At 35.5% G+C, this 14710-nt stretch overlaps 1 protein-coding gene across 1 annotated transcript in view; it reads left to right on the plus strand.

Moving 5' to 3' along the window:
• ML5 (MEI2-like protein 5) overlaps nucleotides 1-9228 on the plus strand; it is a 37500-nt gene extending 28272 nt beyond the window's left edge. The window contains exons 5-10 of the mRNA XM_011622332.3: nucleotides 1577-1668; nucleotides 1799-2825; nucleotides 2938-3022; nucleotides 3141-3209; nucleotides 8108-8287; nucleotides 8412-9228. Of these exons, the coding sequence (XP_011620634.2) occupies nucleotides 1577-1668; nucleotides 1799-2825; nucleotides 2938-3022; nucleotides 3141-3209; nucleotides 8108-8287; nucleotides 8412-8519 (1561 nt within the window). The 3' untranslated portion in view covers nucleotides 8520-9228. The remainder of the gene's footprint in view (nucleotides 1-1576; nucleotides 1669-1798; nucleotides 2826-2937; nucleotides 3023-3140; nucleotides 3210-8107; nucleotides 8288-8411) is intronic.
• The last annotated feature ends 5482 nt before the right edge of the window (nucleotides 9229-14710 follow it).

Genomic DNA, 14710 nt, shown 5'->3' on the forward strand with positions numbered 1-14710 from the left:
GAACGAAGTATGATAACCTTAGAAGCCTGTGAAGGCCTATAAATGTTTCTTGACATGGCCCTTGTTACCACTACAATTCAATTGCCTGCATTGGTCTTGGGAACCCCTTGGTTGCAGAATTAGGAATCCTAAGTACCGAGATCCCACCCACTATCATGTACATAGTCAGCTAGATGTGGGTTAGGCGAATGCACCGACAAAAAACAAGTGTGAGAAATGAAGCAAAACTAAGATTACACTGAAAGAATACTGAATTGGCATGATTCTCCCAAAGAGGCTAGTTCTATGTCCTCGGCAACTTGAAATCCACTATTGCAATAAAAGATGTAGGTTTGAATTGCAAAGGGCCAACTTTCTTGAACTATTGGCAAAACCTGTCATTATCCCTTTCTAATCCTCTTCCAATGGGCCTACATTCACCGCTCAGCAATTCAAAATATATTATCCCAATGAAAGACATTGTTTTGGTTTACAAAGAACATACATTTATTCTACCATCAGCGAACCTGCCATTCTCCCATTATTAATTTGTTCCCTTGACCAAATGACACCGTAGATTATCTCCCTTTTTCCCACCACTATACCGCTACCAGAAAGTGAACAACTGAAGCAACTGGGAGATTGTCTTTTTAGAAGTAGAGTAAACCAACCCAAAACTGCATGGAGACCAGCTTTCTTTAGGAGTCCATGCCTCTCTTTTGGAAGCCCAGATCCCTCATGGAGACCCCCTTGACCATGGTCCAGAGGTGGGTGAGGATTACCCCAACCTAAAGGGTGACTCAAAAGATACTTATTATTCTCTCTTTGGTTCCTCTATTATAGAAGTCTTTCTTTTCCTTGCTTTTTTTCTCCAGATCTAAGACTGCACTGCAACCCCAGAGAGATCGGGGTTCCATCATGTACCTATGCAGGTCAACTAGATCTTGGAGTAGTTCTTAATCCAAAAAGAGGGAGGGGGGGGGAAGAAAAGGAAAGAATACTATTGGGGTTTTGGAAGTCCCTACTTCTCAGCAGTTAGACCCACTTACATATTAAAAATTCATGAATAAAAAAGACTTTTTAGATAAGGGTTTGTAAAGTTTGATTTGTGTCCACTTAATGAGTGAGCTGTTTTTTATGTGCTCTCCGTTCTTCCAGTCTCTACTTTTTGGTATATCCATGTATCACAGCAGTGCTTACAATAATAAATGTTGGAAAGAACTGTTGATGAGACTTTACTTTGATCATACATCAATCATGTCTTCCTTTGCATCCTGGTCGTTCATGGTAAAGAGTTTTAATAATGCTTGCTTAGCCTTTACCTGCACTGATATGAACAAGATAGAATTTATGAAGAAAAGGGAATGCTGTGTTCTTTGAAAGTATGATAGAACGTGTTACCTTCTTGTGGTTCCAAAGTTTAAAAATTTCCCTCAGATTTTCTGAAATGGGAACTTCTTTAGCAGCTATTAAGTGACTAGTCTGATCCCCGTAACCAGAATCGATTCTGCCTAGGTGGATGATAGATGATGTTATGCTTATCAATTGTTTCAACTTCAATGATTCTCAATCACGGCCATCAATTTTTTTTGTTCAGCTTGATGCAGCAAATGAGTCAAGATTTGGAAGCAGATGATACCCGAAGTTATCGCCATCCAATGGGTTCTCCAATAACTAATTCACCTCCTGGTTGGTAAAATTTTCTTGCAGTGTTTGATTAATGTACAATAGCTCATTCTTCCAGGTTTATGTTGACCCCCTCTGCTTATTTTTCATGCCTGTAAATGAGTTGATCCTATCTGAAATATATTTTTGATAGGTAGTTGGGCCCAATTCAGCAGTCCAATTGATAATGCCCCCCTGCATTCACTTAGCCAGCCCCCAAGCTTAGGGACCTTCAGTCCCATGACCAGTAACCATATGCCTGGGCTAGCTTCGCCCCCAAGCTTAGGGACCTTCAGTCCCATGACCAGTAACCATATGCCTGGGCTAGCTTCGATACTGGCGCCTCTGGTGTCAGCATCTTCTTCAAAGATTGCACCAATTGGGAAGGAGCAGGTTAAGGTGAGCCATACAGACCAGGCTTTCTCTAGCAGCAGTTCAGCTCATGGAACACCTCTCCATTCTCACTCATTTCCAGAGCACAGCAGTGGAATGATGCCTATGGGCCACAGTCCTGGTGGTGTTGCTTCTTTTGGTCCTTCAAATTCAAGTGCATCTGGTATTGGGACATTAACAGGGCCTCAGTTTCTCTGGGGTAGCCCCACCCCTTATTCAGAGCATACCCAATCTTCTGCATGGCCCTCTTCATCTCTTGGCCACTCATTCCCATCCAATGGACAACAAAGCTATTCTTACAGTAGACCACAATCTTTCCTCAGTTCATCATCACGCCCCCACCAGTTCCATGTTGGTTCTGCCCCATCTGGTGTGCATTTGGAGAGGCATTTTGGCTATTTCCCTGAATCTCCTGAAACTTCATATATGAGCCATTTAGGTTTTGGAGGTGTGGGTCTAAGCCGCAATGAAGGTAGCATGCTGATGGGCATTGGTGGTCGGGTGCCTCTGAATTCTGGAGTTTCTGGATTGTCCGAAAATGGATCCCCTAGTTTCAGGCTGATGCCATCGCAGAGGCTTGGGCAACATATGTTCATTGGTGGTGGTGGTTTGTATACTGGCCAGCTCATGGGTGGTGGAGATGCAATGGTTGAAAGGGGAAGAACTCGCCGAGCTGATACCAGTGCAAATCAGATTGACAGCAAGAAACAGTATCAACTTGACCTGGATAAAATTATCAATGGGGAAGATATCAGGACGACTCTCATGATAAAAAACATCCCAAACAAGTATGGCACTACCTCAAAAGCAACTTAAAATCCTTTATTAGATGTTTTATAGAGGATTCATGGGAATCTTTTGGTCAAAATTAACTGTTGGACTGTTTCTGTTCTATTTCAGGTACACCTCTAAAATGCTACTGGCAGCCATTGATGAGAATCACCGTGGAACCTATGATTTTCTTTACTTACCAATTGATTTTAAGGTAATTGGGCTTTGAAGTGTTTGATTAAAGAATTTCTCAAAAAAAAAACAAACAAGTGTTTGGTTAAAGAAAGATATTTTATTTGGGAACTCATGAGTGGGGTTCTTGCTGTATACAGAACAAATGCAATGTGGGTTATGCCTTTATAAACATGATGTCTCCCAATCACATCATCCCATTTTATCAGGTATTTTATCAGCCTTGCTTTGTCTTTGATATGCCTTCTTAGATGACTGGCTTCTCTAGGAAGTGTTAATTATGCCAGTCATGATAGTTCACATTCTTAGACTGCCACCTGTATGATAGTACTATTAAGGTCATCATAAAAGTGAATGATAAAATGCTTACAATTGTAAATTTTAATACCTACCTTTGGAGTTAGATTACTTTATTCCAATGCTCAAAAATTAAATGCTGGATTGGAAGTGAGAAATATAAGGGAAATTTCTTTATGAAACCCAAAGCCGCTTGTGAACCAAGTCCTCAAGATATGGTTGCCTTCTTAGATGACTGGCTTCTCTAGGAAGTGTTAATTATGCCAGTCATGATAGTTCACATTCTTAGACTGCCACCTGTATGATAGTACTATTAAGGTCATCATAAAAATGAATGATAAAATGCTTACAATTGTAAATTTTAATACCTACCTTTGGAGTTAGATTACTTTATTCCAATGCTCAAAAATTAAATGCTGGATTGGAAGTGAGAAATATAAGGGAAATTTCTTTATGAAACCCAAAGCCGCTTGTGAACCAAGTCCTCAAGATATGGTTGTACATTGTAAAGATCCGTATTTGTCATCAGAGTCGATATTTTGGCCCAAATGGAAAGACCTGAGCTGGTTTAAAAATACAGAACCAGACTTGAATGAGTCTGAGTCAGCTTGTTCGGTCAGGAGTCTGACCGGTTAAGACTCTGGTGGGAATCACATGCACTTTAAAGACCTGGACAGACTTGGTCAAGACTTCATGAGGATTTGGGTTATCAGAGTTGAGATCATTGGGAACCAGGGGGTGCCAGGTCCGAGTGTCGGGCAAGTCCAAGGGACTCGCTGAGTTTTTAAATGGCAGAACTGACCATCTTCATATGTGTATGTTCACTGTATGCTGACTATCTTGACTTTTGACGAAGGTTATATTGATTTGTGAGCCTTCTATTCCGAAACCAAAATCTGTGTTCATTATTTTGGCATCCAATTAAATTTGATCAGCACTTTCTTTTGGATATTAGAATATTGAAAACTTGAACGCTTGTCTGTCTTGTATCTATTATTATATATTTAGTGACAAAAGGAATACTCAGCTTGTTCGGTCACGAGTCTGACTGGTTAAGACTCTGGTGGGAATCACATGCACTTTTAAAGACCTGGACAGACTTGGTCAAGACTTGATGAGGACTTGTGTTATCAGAGTTGAGATCATGGGAACCAGGGGGTTCCAGTTCCGAGTGTGTTGGGCCAGTCCAAGGGGCTCGCCGAGTTTTTAGATAGCTGAACTGACCATCTTCATATGTGTATGTTCATTGTATAATGACTATCTTGACTTTGACAAAGACTATATTGATTTGTGAGCCATCTATTCTGAAACCAAAATCTGTGTTCATTATTTTGGCATCCAATTAAAGTTGATCAGCACTTTCTTTTGGATATTAGAAAACTTGAAAGCTTGTCTATCTATCTATTATATATTTAGCGAGAAAAGGACTATTTTATTCTTGTGGCAAGTGTCATTTTTACTTCAAGTTTACCTTCTTAATTATTAATTTATTCTAATTTTTGTCCTTCTGGATTCGTAATTTATTTCAGCTTTTATCCTTTTATTTATAAATCTTTCTTTTAAATCTACTTATTCTATCCTATATAATAATAATATAATATGTTATCAATAAATTAATTTTTGACAAGTATCTTTTTAACTTTCAAGTTTGGCCTCTTGATTATCAATTTATTTTAAATTTGTCCTTCTAGATTATTAGGAATCTGTCTCACTCGCACATACTCATACTCAACCCCCCTTCCCCAACAAAAGGAAAAAAACAAAAGACAGAAAGAACAAGAAACTAACACACCCCAACCCCAAAACCCTATCAAGACCATCCTCTTCTCTTTCTTCATCACCTATTCATTCTCTCCTTCCACCCATTCCATAAAATTGTTACCCACCTCTTTCATCTGAAAATGTTGGCTAAGAGACAAAGGAAGAAGATGCACATAATCTCCCTTGATTTTAGTTCTTAGATAGTGCTTTCCTTAAAATCTCAATGGAAGAATATGCAATCAAATCTTCAAGTTACCAAGTGAATTTGTTTTATTTGTCTAGGAAATAAGTGGGTTGTTCTCTCTTGCTCTCTATCTGTCTTTGATATGCTCTGTGAAAACTCTGCTAGATTGAAATGAAAATAATACAAAATGGATGCTAGAGAGAACAGAAAAATTTGTTGATTTTTTTTTAGTTTTAGAGTGTGGCTTATTTTTCATGTTAATTGTTAAAAAATATATTTGTTTAGTTTTTTTAGATCTTCTAAAAAATTACATATTTTGATTACTAACTCTTAATATTTTAAAATTTGTTTATGACTGTTTCAGAGGTTTTGTAGACATGGATTTATTATATTTTACAAAAACATATGGTTTAGTATACTAGCTTTAATTCTTTTTTCGAGATTAATATCTTTTTGTTGCGAATTTTGATGAATTAAAAATTATGTTAATGTATTTGTTAACTCTAGCTTTCTCTTTCTATTTTCCGTTTTGAAGTAATGCTTTTATTTATGTACAAATATATGTGATATGGTATACTTGCTTCGATTTTTTTGCAATTCTTGAGTAAATTCTATTTAGTTATAAAATTTGACATTAAAGTTAGGGTGCGGTTTGTATAGAGCCACGGTTCTAAACAATCAAAGTAAAGCACACCTTCAAATACTGTTGAGAAATGTGGTTTTAATACTGGCAATCTTTGTTATAGCCTTAAAATATATATTATCTTTAATTATAAAATTTAAAGCTTCAAAAATATTGTAGATCAGGCAGATCTATGAAAACTTGAAAATCTTGAAAATTGATGGTCCAAAAATGCGTTACAAGATGCACTATTTCCGAAACTTGAAATCCATTTTTTTTCTCATTTCCATGCATCTTGATGTCGAGATGATCAATTTGAGGATATTTTGGCATCAAAACAACCTCTTCTAGTGAAATTTTTGAGGTAGGCTCTAATTTGATTGTTTAGAGCCTCGACTCTATATAAACTTTTTCCTTGAGATTATTGATAACTAATTTTTTCCCGTACCCTCTAGCTTTCTCTTGCTATTTTCCTTTGTTAAATGATACTTCCCCTTTTGTTTTGTAATTCTTTTTTGGCTTTTTAAATACGGAGACACATGTATTATTGGATGCTAGTGAGAATGAAGAACATAATGTTTTTAACAAAGTACTCCATTTCTCTCACAGCATTGTTGTCTCTCTCTAGATAAAAAGAGCATTGAAGGATTAGTGTATCCCTTCCTATTTTGCAATCTTTTTGTGTTAAATATTTAGGTTTTTTTTTTATATGGTGCTTTTTGGTTTTTCGTATTTCAATTTTACATTTTTGGCAAGTAGGGGAAACGAGAAAATAGTATTATAATCATGAAGATTTGTCATGCACTTATCTTTGGAAGTTTTTCTTTCGGTAAAATATTACTGAGGGCTTTGTTTTTATAATAATAATTACTAAGAACGATAATGATGATGATGATGATGAAAATTAAATCATGAATGACATATATGGTTAGTATGTAACATTGAACTTTATGACTTTTTAAAATCGTAAATAAAGGAGAAATAATCAGAACTGCAATTTAAAAGCCATAAAAATTTTGTAATTAAAAATAAAAGTAAACATAAATGCTATTTAAAATCATAAAAAACCACTATTTAAAAATATAGACGATTTTAAAATTGGTATTTACCTTATGTAGTAAAGACAATATCCTATGTTTTTTAGCTTGCCTCGGGCCTCGAACTCTGTCCTTGGCCCAAGATGAGTAAACTTGACTGAGTTGCTAAAAGGCCCTAAAAAGTAAAGAATTCAAAAAAGTTGTTTAAAAAAAAAAATAAAATAAAATAAAAATTGTAATATTGAAACAAAACTCAGGGCATCATAAAATGTCCAAAAAAGCAAAAGCTAAATAAAATAAATAAAGCATGAATCTAAACTTTTTTAGAAAAATACAAAAATAGAGGAAATAAGGGAAATATATAAGTAGGGCATATGACAAGGAAATCTCACAATTCATCGTAAGAAAGTCCAAGTTACATGCATATTTTTTATACATTAATTCCATATTATATATTTTTATATATTTTTTATTTTTTTAAGTGCCACCCTAGTACTTGGCTCGGCAAGGAACTGAGTCTGAGTAAAAATTCGGCTCAGTCCGAATGGAATTGGCCGCATTTTCAATCATTAATGGTATCAATTATTTTAATTTTTAGAATTTCGTGAATAAAAATACTTAATATATAGAATTATGATATCATTTATTATTAAATTTTAGAATAAGTTATGTAATCGAAGAACCTAATAAACTACAAACATTTATTATCGAATATTGTAGGAAAAATTCATGTGAAGCATTTGAGATTTCATTTTAAGAGATTGGGCTATTGGGCAACTATCTTTAAAGCATAGAATTTTTGTTGAAAAACAGAATTTTAGTTTTTATGTTTTAATTAGTGAGTCGTCAATGAAATTTATGAGTATTAAAAGCCATAAATTAAAATAAAAAAAACTCTTAGAACCAAATTTCTATCTTAAACATTTAATTAAAGAAGTTTTAAAATGTTGGAAAAGGAAGAAATAATGGTCGTAATTTTATAAGATATTTAAAAACTTGTAATTAAAATTTCATATTTTTATTTAGAAATTTCTTTTAAATTAACATTCCTATCTTTTTGTCTTGATTTTTAATTTGTGAATTTTTGTGCTCTCAAAAGTCTGACTATTTTTTCAATTACAAATTTTAAATGTTTGGAAATAGTTATCTCGGCATGACCGTAGAAGGGGAAACCATCTGCTTACTAGTTATTTTGTTTGTATACAGGCATTTAACGGGAAGAAGTGGGAGAAGTTCAATAGCGAGAAAGTAGCTTCTTTGGCATATGCCCGGATTCAAGGCAAGGCAGCTCTTGTTACCCACTTCCAAAACTCAAGTTTAATGAATGAAGACAAACGTTGCCGCCCCATTCTCTTCCACTCAGAAGGGCCAGAGGCTGGTGACCAGGTATAATGAGTAATCTTTCGATCATCTTGCTGCCATTATCTTTCACTATAAGCATGTATTAAGTTGCCTACATATGCTAGTATAAGTACCTTAAAGCACACTAACACGTGGACCAATGGTTCAGGAACCATTCCCATTAAACAGTTTGAATGTCCGTCTACGTTCTTCTCAAGATGAGGATTCAGTAGACAGCCCCACTAAAGCCAACAACTCTGTTGAGAAAAAGAGTTAATAGTTGAAGATGGGAAAACTAGGGGTGGAGGTGAGGGATTTTTGGGGGCTCACTTATTTTGAAGTGGTACAACAGTTACATAAAAAATGGACTCGCTCTTTTTGTGAAAGTGTATAAAAGAAAAGAGTGAGAAGAAATAGGTCTGTATTATAAAACAATAGGGCTGTGTCCACTTTTGAGTTGCTGGATACGCCACTTTTGTCGTTCTGTGATTGAAAGAACCATGAGTGAAGTAGAGAATGTGAAGTGGGAGGTAGGGTGGTTTTGGTTTTTGGTGTAGAAAAAGAATTCAAGAGTGATTTGGACTTCGAGAGGGAGGGAATAAGTTAGGCAAGTGTACAGAAGTAAGGATTTGGGTCTATCGATGCTGGTGTTGGTGCATTTGCTCGCCAGTATGTGTATTCCGTGAATTGGATTGTAAGTTGCACTACACTCACACGTACCTGCATATATATCATGTGTGTGTATATGTACATGTGGAGTTGTATTCGGGTGCTTCTTGGAAATTTGGGGAGCTTGGTTTTATTTGTGTACAGAGCAAAAGAACAGGTCTGATTACTCTGCTTCTATGGGGTGGACTTGGGAGGAAAAGTAAATATATTTATATATGGAAATGTATCAAAGAGGACTGTACAGCTTAAAAAGTTGGTCATTTATGTGGTTCCCAAATTTCATGTTCGTATGGAAAGTGGAGTTCTGAAGTTACTTAGATGCTTCAAGGTGTAAATTTCGTTACTAATTTATCATGAAAACTAGGGGAATTGGGTTTATTGTTTCATGGATTCTTTGAATTTTTCTCTGTGAAAATCCCGATCTAATACAAATGGTGCAATGGTTATGTCAACCACAACACTGTAGAAAGGAAGTTTACCCAATTGTTTGAAGGGTTGGTGTACAGTAGGACCATTCTGTTTTGGTACAAGGCAGAATACCTTCCATTCGATGTGAAACCCGAGATGTGAAATCCCAAAGGTTGGAGTGCGACAACAATGGATAAATTTTATTTTAGATTTTGTGCCCATTCAGTATCGCATCTCCAACAATTGAATTTCACATCTAAGGTTCAATTATGATTGTGACTTCCTTAGCAAAACACTATTTACTTTTGTAAAATTTGTGGTTTTCTTCAAATCTTGCAAAGAATTCCTCAGGATTCTTTCCTCTTAAAATTTTTCATTCTAAGCGTTTTTAATGAATTCTTTCAAGAAGTAATTTATTAGGAGGCTTGTGTAGAAAAAAGAGGTTGCTTTTTGGGGACAAGTTTCAAATGGTCTCTAATCTTCGACTTCCCTGACATATCTAATTACAAAGGGCGGAAGGGACACAAGTACAAAACTTCCTAGATACTTATTGTTGGAAAAGATCCGTTACTACATTCTACTGGTCTGAGTATTACAGCGCCGGTACATATTTTGAACGGATATAAATAGCTAGGTCGGGCAAATGCCCTTGGTCACCCCTGTTTCGGGCCGGGTCCGTGCTACAAAATAATGCTCGCAGGCCTCTGTGTATTATTTTCGACTGGGCCCGGTCCAACTCTAGCCCACTGCATGCATGTGGGCATGCACATGTACTGTGCCCAACCATGGCCCTTTTTCTTTAGGCTGTGCTGAGTTTGGGCAGCATTTTTATACATTCAAACCTGGCTAGAAATTTGGGTCTGGGCTAGCCCGAACCAATTTCAGGTGGATCTTAGCCCAGGTCTGGTGGAAAGCGTCATAAGAGGTCACCCCATTTAGTGCTATCAAGTTGACATGTTTATAGCCCTTCATATCGGAGGAACTTGTTTTTAAATCAAACTGTCCCAAAATCGAACTGGAACGGTTAATTGGATTTGGGGTCAATAACGGTTAGCATCAGATTAGCCGGACTAACCGGTCCAGGAGATTTTTTTTTTTTTAAATGGGTCAAAAGCCCCCAAAAAAATAAAAAAATAAAAGAAAAACTTATATTAAGTGTGAACTATCTTATTATTTACATTTATCTTACTTAAAAAAATTTGAAACAAATTTTAATATAAATTAATATATGAGTACTATGGAGATATGCAAGACAATTTATAATTTGATATTAATTCAATTGATGGAGTTACAAAGTTCAACTAACAATGGCTAATAGTAATGAGAGTGGCAAAGGGGTCAAGGTATTGTTGGGTCTCACTATCAAGGTCACTGGACAAAAAATTTGAGTAAGGCCTGGTGGAGTCTGTGGTGCTGCAGCTGTGCCCCTTGTCGGTTAGGAACATTTCCCTTGGTAACCCCTAAGCTAAAGTCTCTTAGAATCATCCAGCCCTCGTGGTGTCCCTCATCCTGTTCTATGTTATGGCCCTCAACAGCTTCAACATTGTCGTCTTTAGAATTAATCAGGTAGGTTACGGTGCCAGCTACGGCTTCGTCTCTCCCTCGTCGAGTAGTTGCTACGCCTCAATGTCTAGACTTCCTCTCTAGCCAATCTTAGTGGATCATCTCTCTGTGCATTGGGCATCGTATTATGTTGCGCTCCTTCACATTCCTAGACGATTGGACTTGCCAATCATTTTCTATTATCCCATCTGTCTCCTCGTCATCCTGCTTCTCATCTTCATACTCGTAGTCGGTATCCATATCCACTACCATGTCTCCTTCATTGGGTGCTACAACGACCTCATCATCATCTATATCGGCAACTGTCCCTCTAAGGAAATCCTGGTTTAGTACTGGGGCTTTTTGTGATACCCACTCATTGACGACTTCCCTCCAGAAGATATAATCAAGGTTAATCAAAGTGTAGTCTATGGGGTTCTTCCTTATTGACCTCTCTCTCAATTTCAAGTTGTAGTGGACGTAAACCAGGTTGTGTAGCGTCATAGTCTTTAAGCTATTTTCTCATATCTCGATGAAGCACATGTTTGACTCAAAACTCTGATTGCAATCTTTTGTAATTGCTTTGTTCCAATTCCGTGTATCGTTCACCATTGCGATGAGATAGAGAAACATAGAAATACTTAACAATAGAGAAATAATTAAGTTTAAAGCCACAAATAATATTGTGCTAAACTATTATAAGTTATAACTAATCTTGGTATAATTTTATAACTGCTTTTTTGACATTGTTGTATGTAAATTCCCATTTTTTCCATGTACATGATAAACTATGAAGAAGATGATGCGTATACAAGAAATTAGTACAACATATAAATACAATTTGTTATGGGGTGCGGTTTCTATTTGGTTGAGGCCCTAAATAATCAACGCAAGGCGCACCTTCAAATAGTATCAAAAGACGTTTCATACTAGAAATCTTGGTGACGTCCTTAAAATTCATTCTTATCTCTAAATATATAATTTAAAGCTTCAAAATTAAGTACTTGAAGTAGGTCAATAAACACTTGAAAATCTTGAAAATTGATACCTCAAAAAATGCATTACAAGATGCACTATTTTCAATATTTGAAATCTATTTTTTCTCATGTCCATACATTTTGAGGTCGAGATGACCAATTTGATGATTTTTAGGCATCGATACAACCTCTCGCCTTAATTTGATTGTTTATGGCCTCACTCTTATATATACTTTTTTCATATGTATCTATGTATAAATATATGTAACTGTATGTATATGTATATACATACGCACAGGTAAAGTACGGCTCGGGTCGACCTGGACCCAACCCAGATCCAACTCAGTTCCAGGGTTTTGGACCATGAACCAAGCCAGTTTTGGACCTGGAACGGGAGCAGTTGACCTGCCAGGTCATCGGGTCAACTTGCCTCGAGCCAACTCCTATTGGAGACATGGATTTTGAGTGAACAAAAAGTGCTGAATGAAATTTGAGAAAACCTGGGTTAAAAAAAAAAAAATCTAGGATCTAAACATGCCTTTTAGGAATTTGTTTGTCGTTATTTTTAAGATACTAATTTTTTTTAGGTGCGGTTTGTGTAAGGTATCGATCTTAAACAAAGTAGTGTGCACCTCTAAATCTTGCTAAATAATACAATTCTAAAGTTGGCATAAAATTTGTTTGCACCCCTATTATAAAATTTAAAGTTCCAAAAAAATGGCGTAGATCGGTAAACATTTCATCCCGTTTTTTTTTTCGTATCCAGGCCAAAAAGGTCAATTGTAGGGTTTTCACCATAAGAAACCCTTAGGACTGAATTTATGAGAAGTACCTTCTACAATATTATATGAATTTTCCCTTCTTTTTTTTTTTTTTTTTAAATATCAAAGAGTATTTTATTAAACATGCAAAATTATTTTATATGTTTGTATCACTATACAAAATTGTCAGAAAGGACTAGAAGTTGATCACTAACAGTTCTATATCTAAGATAACCATCTTTATCCATCTTTGCTAGATCATAGTTATGGTGTTTCGTTCCCAATAAATGTGGTTAAAAGAATCTTGTTGGCCCCTAAGAATATCTAATTTTGTCTAAGATGGGCTGCAATTGCACGGGATTGCTGCTGCTTTTTAATTCCTTGGATGGCTTCTATTCCACAGTTAGCAACCTAGTCCTGTTGGCCGTTTCTTAGTCCTCTTCCACCATTAGCAATTTACTCATGCTTGGCTTTCACTTCAATACTTGCAGTATGGCTTTGCAGTCTTCCTTAGTGTCTTGAGAAGGTGCAGATATAATTTCACTTGTAGTTCATTAACATCCAACCTATTCTTGTTGGGTCAGGTTTTTTTAGTTGCTCCTATCAAAATTCATGTGGTGAAAGACAGATGCCACAATACTGGAATAATTCGTTTCATGTCATACTAGCGCAAGACTCAACCAAATAGAAAGAAGAAGAACAACCAAAATGAGGTGGAAGAATAATATTCAATAAAGAAAAAAGATGAGTTATACAAAGGCATTATTAATATGGTTTCTAAAAAATACACTTTAACAATTCAGCTTTAACACCCCTTTTGAAGATACGTTGGACCTATTTGACCTCCTCCGCATTGGTATGGAGGATTTAGTTTAGGAAAAAGTTTACATATGGTTGCAAATTTATATTGTAGAAGTAAAGTGCACTCAAAAAATGTAGTGAAGTATAGCTTTATGAAGCTGGAATACCTTTCAATTGATCATCTTGACCTTGAGATGTGTGGATATGAAAAATAATATTTTCAAATTCTCAAAATAGTGCAAGTTAAAACAAGTTATATGGACCGTCCATTTTCAAGATTTTTGAGTGTTTGTAGATTTGCTTGATTTGCATCAGTTTTAGAATTTTAAATTTCATAATTACAGTTGAACTTGGGTTTTTAATCCATCATAAGGTTTTTGATACTGAAACTACGTCTTCCAGCAAAATCTAGAGGTACACCTTACTTGTATAGTATAACATGACACTTTTTACATACCCCACCCTTCAACAATATCTGTGAAGTGGGTGGTGAAGTCCCAGTTGCTATATCCCCAATGCTCCATTTGAACCTTAGCTCAAGTCGTGATTGTTGTGAGAATTTTGCTTTGAGTACATGGATTGAACTTATAAATCTTAAGAAGGCTCTCTTATTTCTCTCCAACCACAATGCCCAAGATGCTACTATTGTATCTTCCATAGGACATATGTTGCTCCTAGAATGATGGGGATAACTTTGCAAATAACTACAAATGAATTTTGCATATCACATCGTATTTCAAATGAATCCTATCCTAGTACTAGATACGCACAGAATGTGATACATACATTGGGATCAATGGATATGATTTTATGAAAATGGATAGATTTGTGAAAAGATTGACAAAGATGTTACATATTTTGATGAAATTATCACAAGAGTATAAATATCGAGAATTTGATTCCTATCTCAATGTCACATAGCCATTTCACATTTTAAAATGTAATAAAACTCAATATTCTATATTTTTGGCAAAAAAAATAAACAACATTTTAATTATTAATAACCAAAAATTGAAAAACATTTTAATTATTGATAACCACTCAAAAACGTTATTGAATGATTTTTTGAAGAATCAAGCTTTTTTAAAAGAAAAACTGCCAACTTTATTAGAAATCAGGGTAAAACCAACAAAAATTATCTAACAAACTATATTCACAACAAATTAATTTTCTTAAAAATCTTAGGCATACTTTCAAGAAAATTAGATAACCAAGCAAGCAAGTATCGATTTCTTTAGAAACCAAGAGGACAATGTAAAAAAGCTTATCTAAATCAATCCTAACACCATCTAGTTTAGAAACACTAACAC

The sequence above is a fragment of the Amborella trichopoda genome, chromosome 12 (genome assembly GCF_054954075.1).
Source record: "Amborella trichopoda isolate Santa Cruz 75 chromosome 12, AtrichopodaSantaCruz75HAP2 v2.0, whole genome shotgun sequence".
Classification (NCBI taxonomy): Eukaryota; Viridiplantae; Streptophyta; class Magnoliopsida; order Amborellales; family Amborellaceae; genus Amborella; species Amborella trichopoda.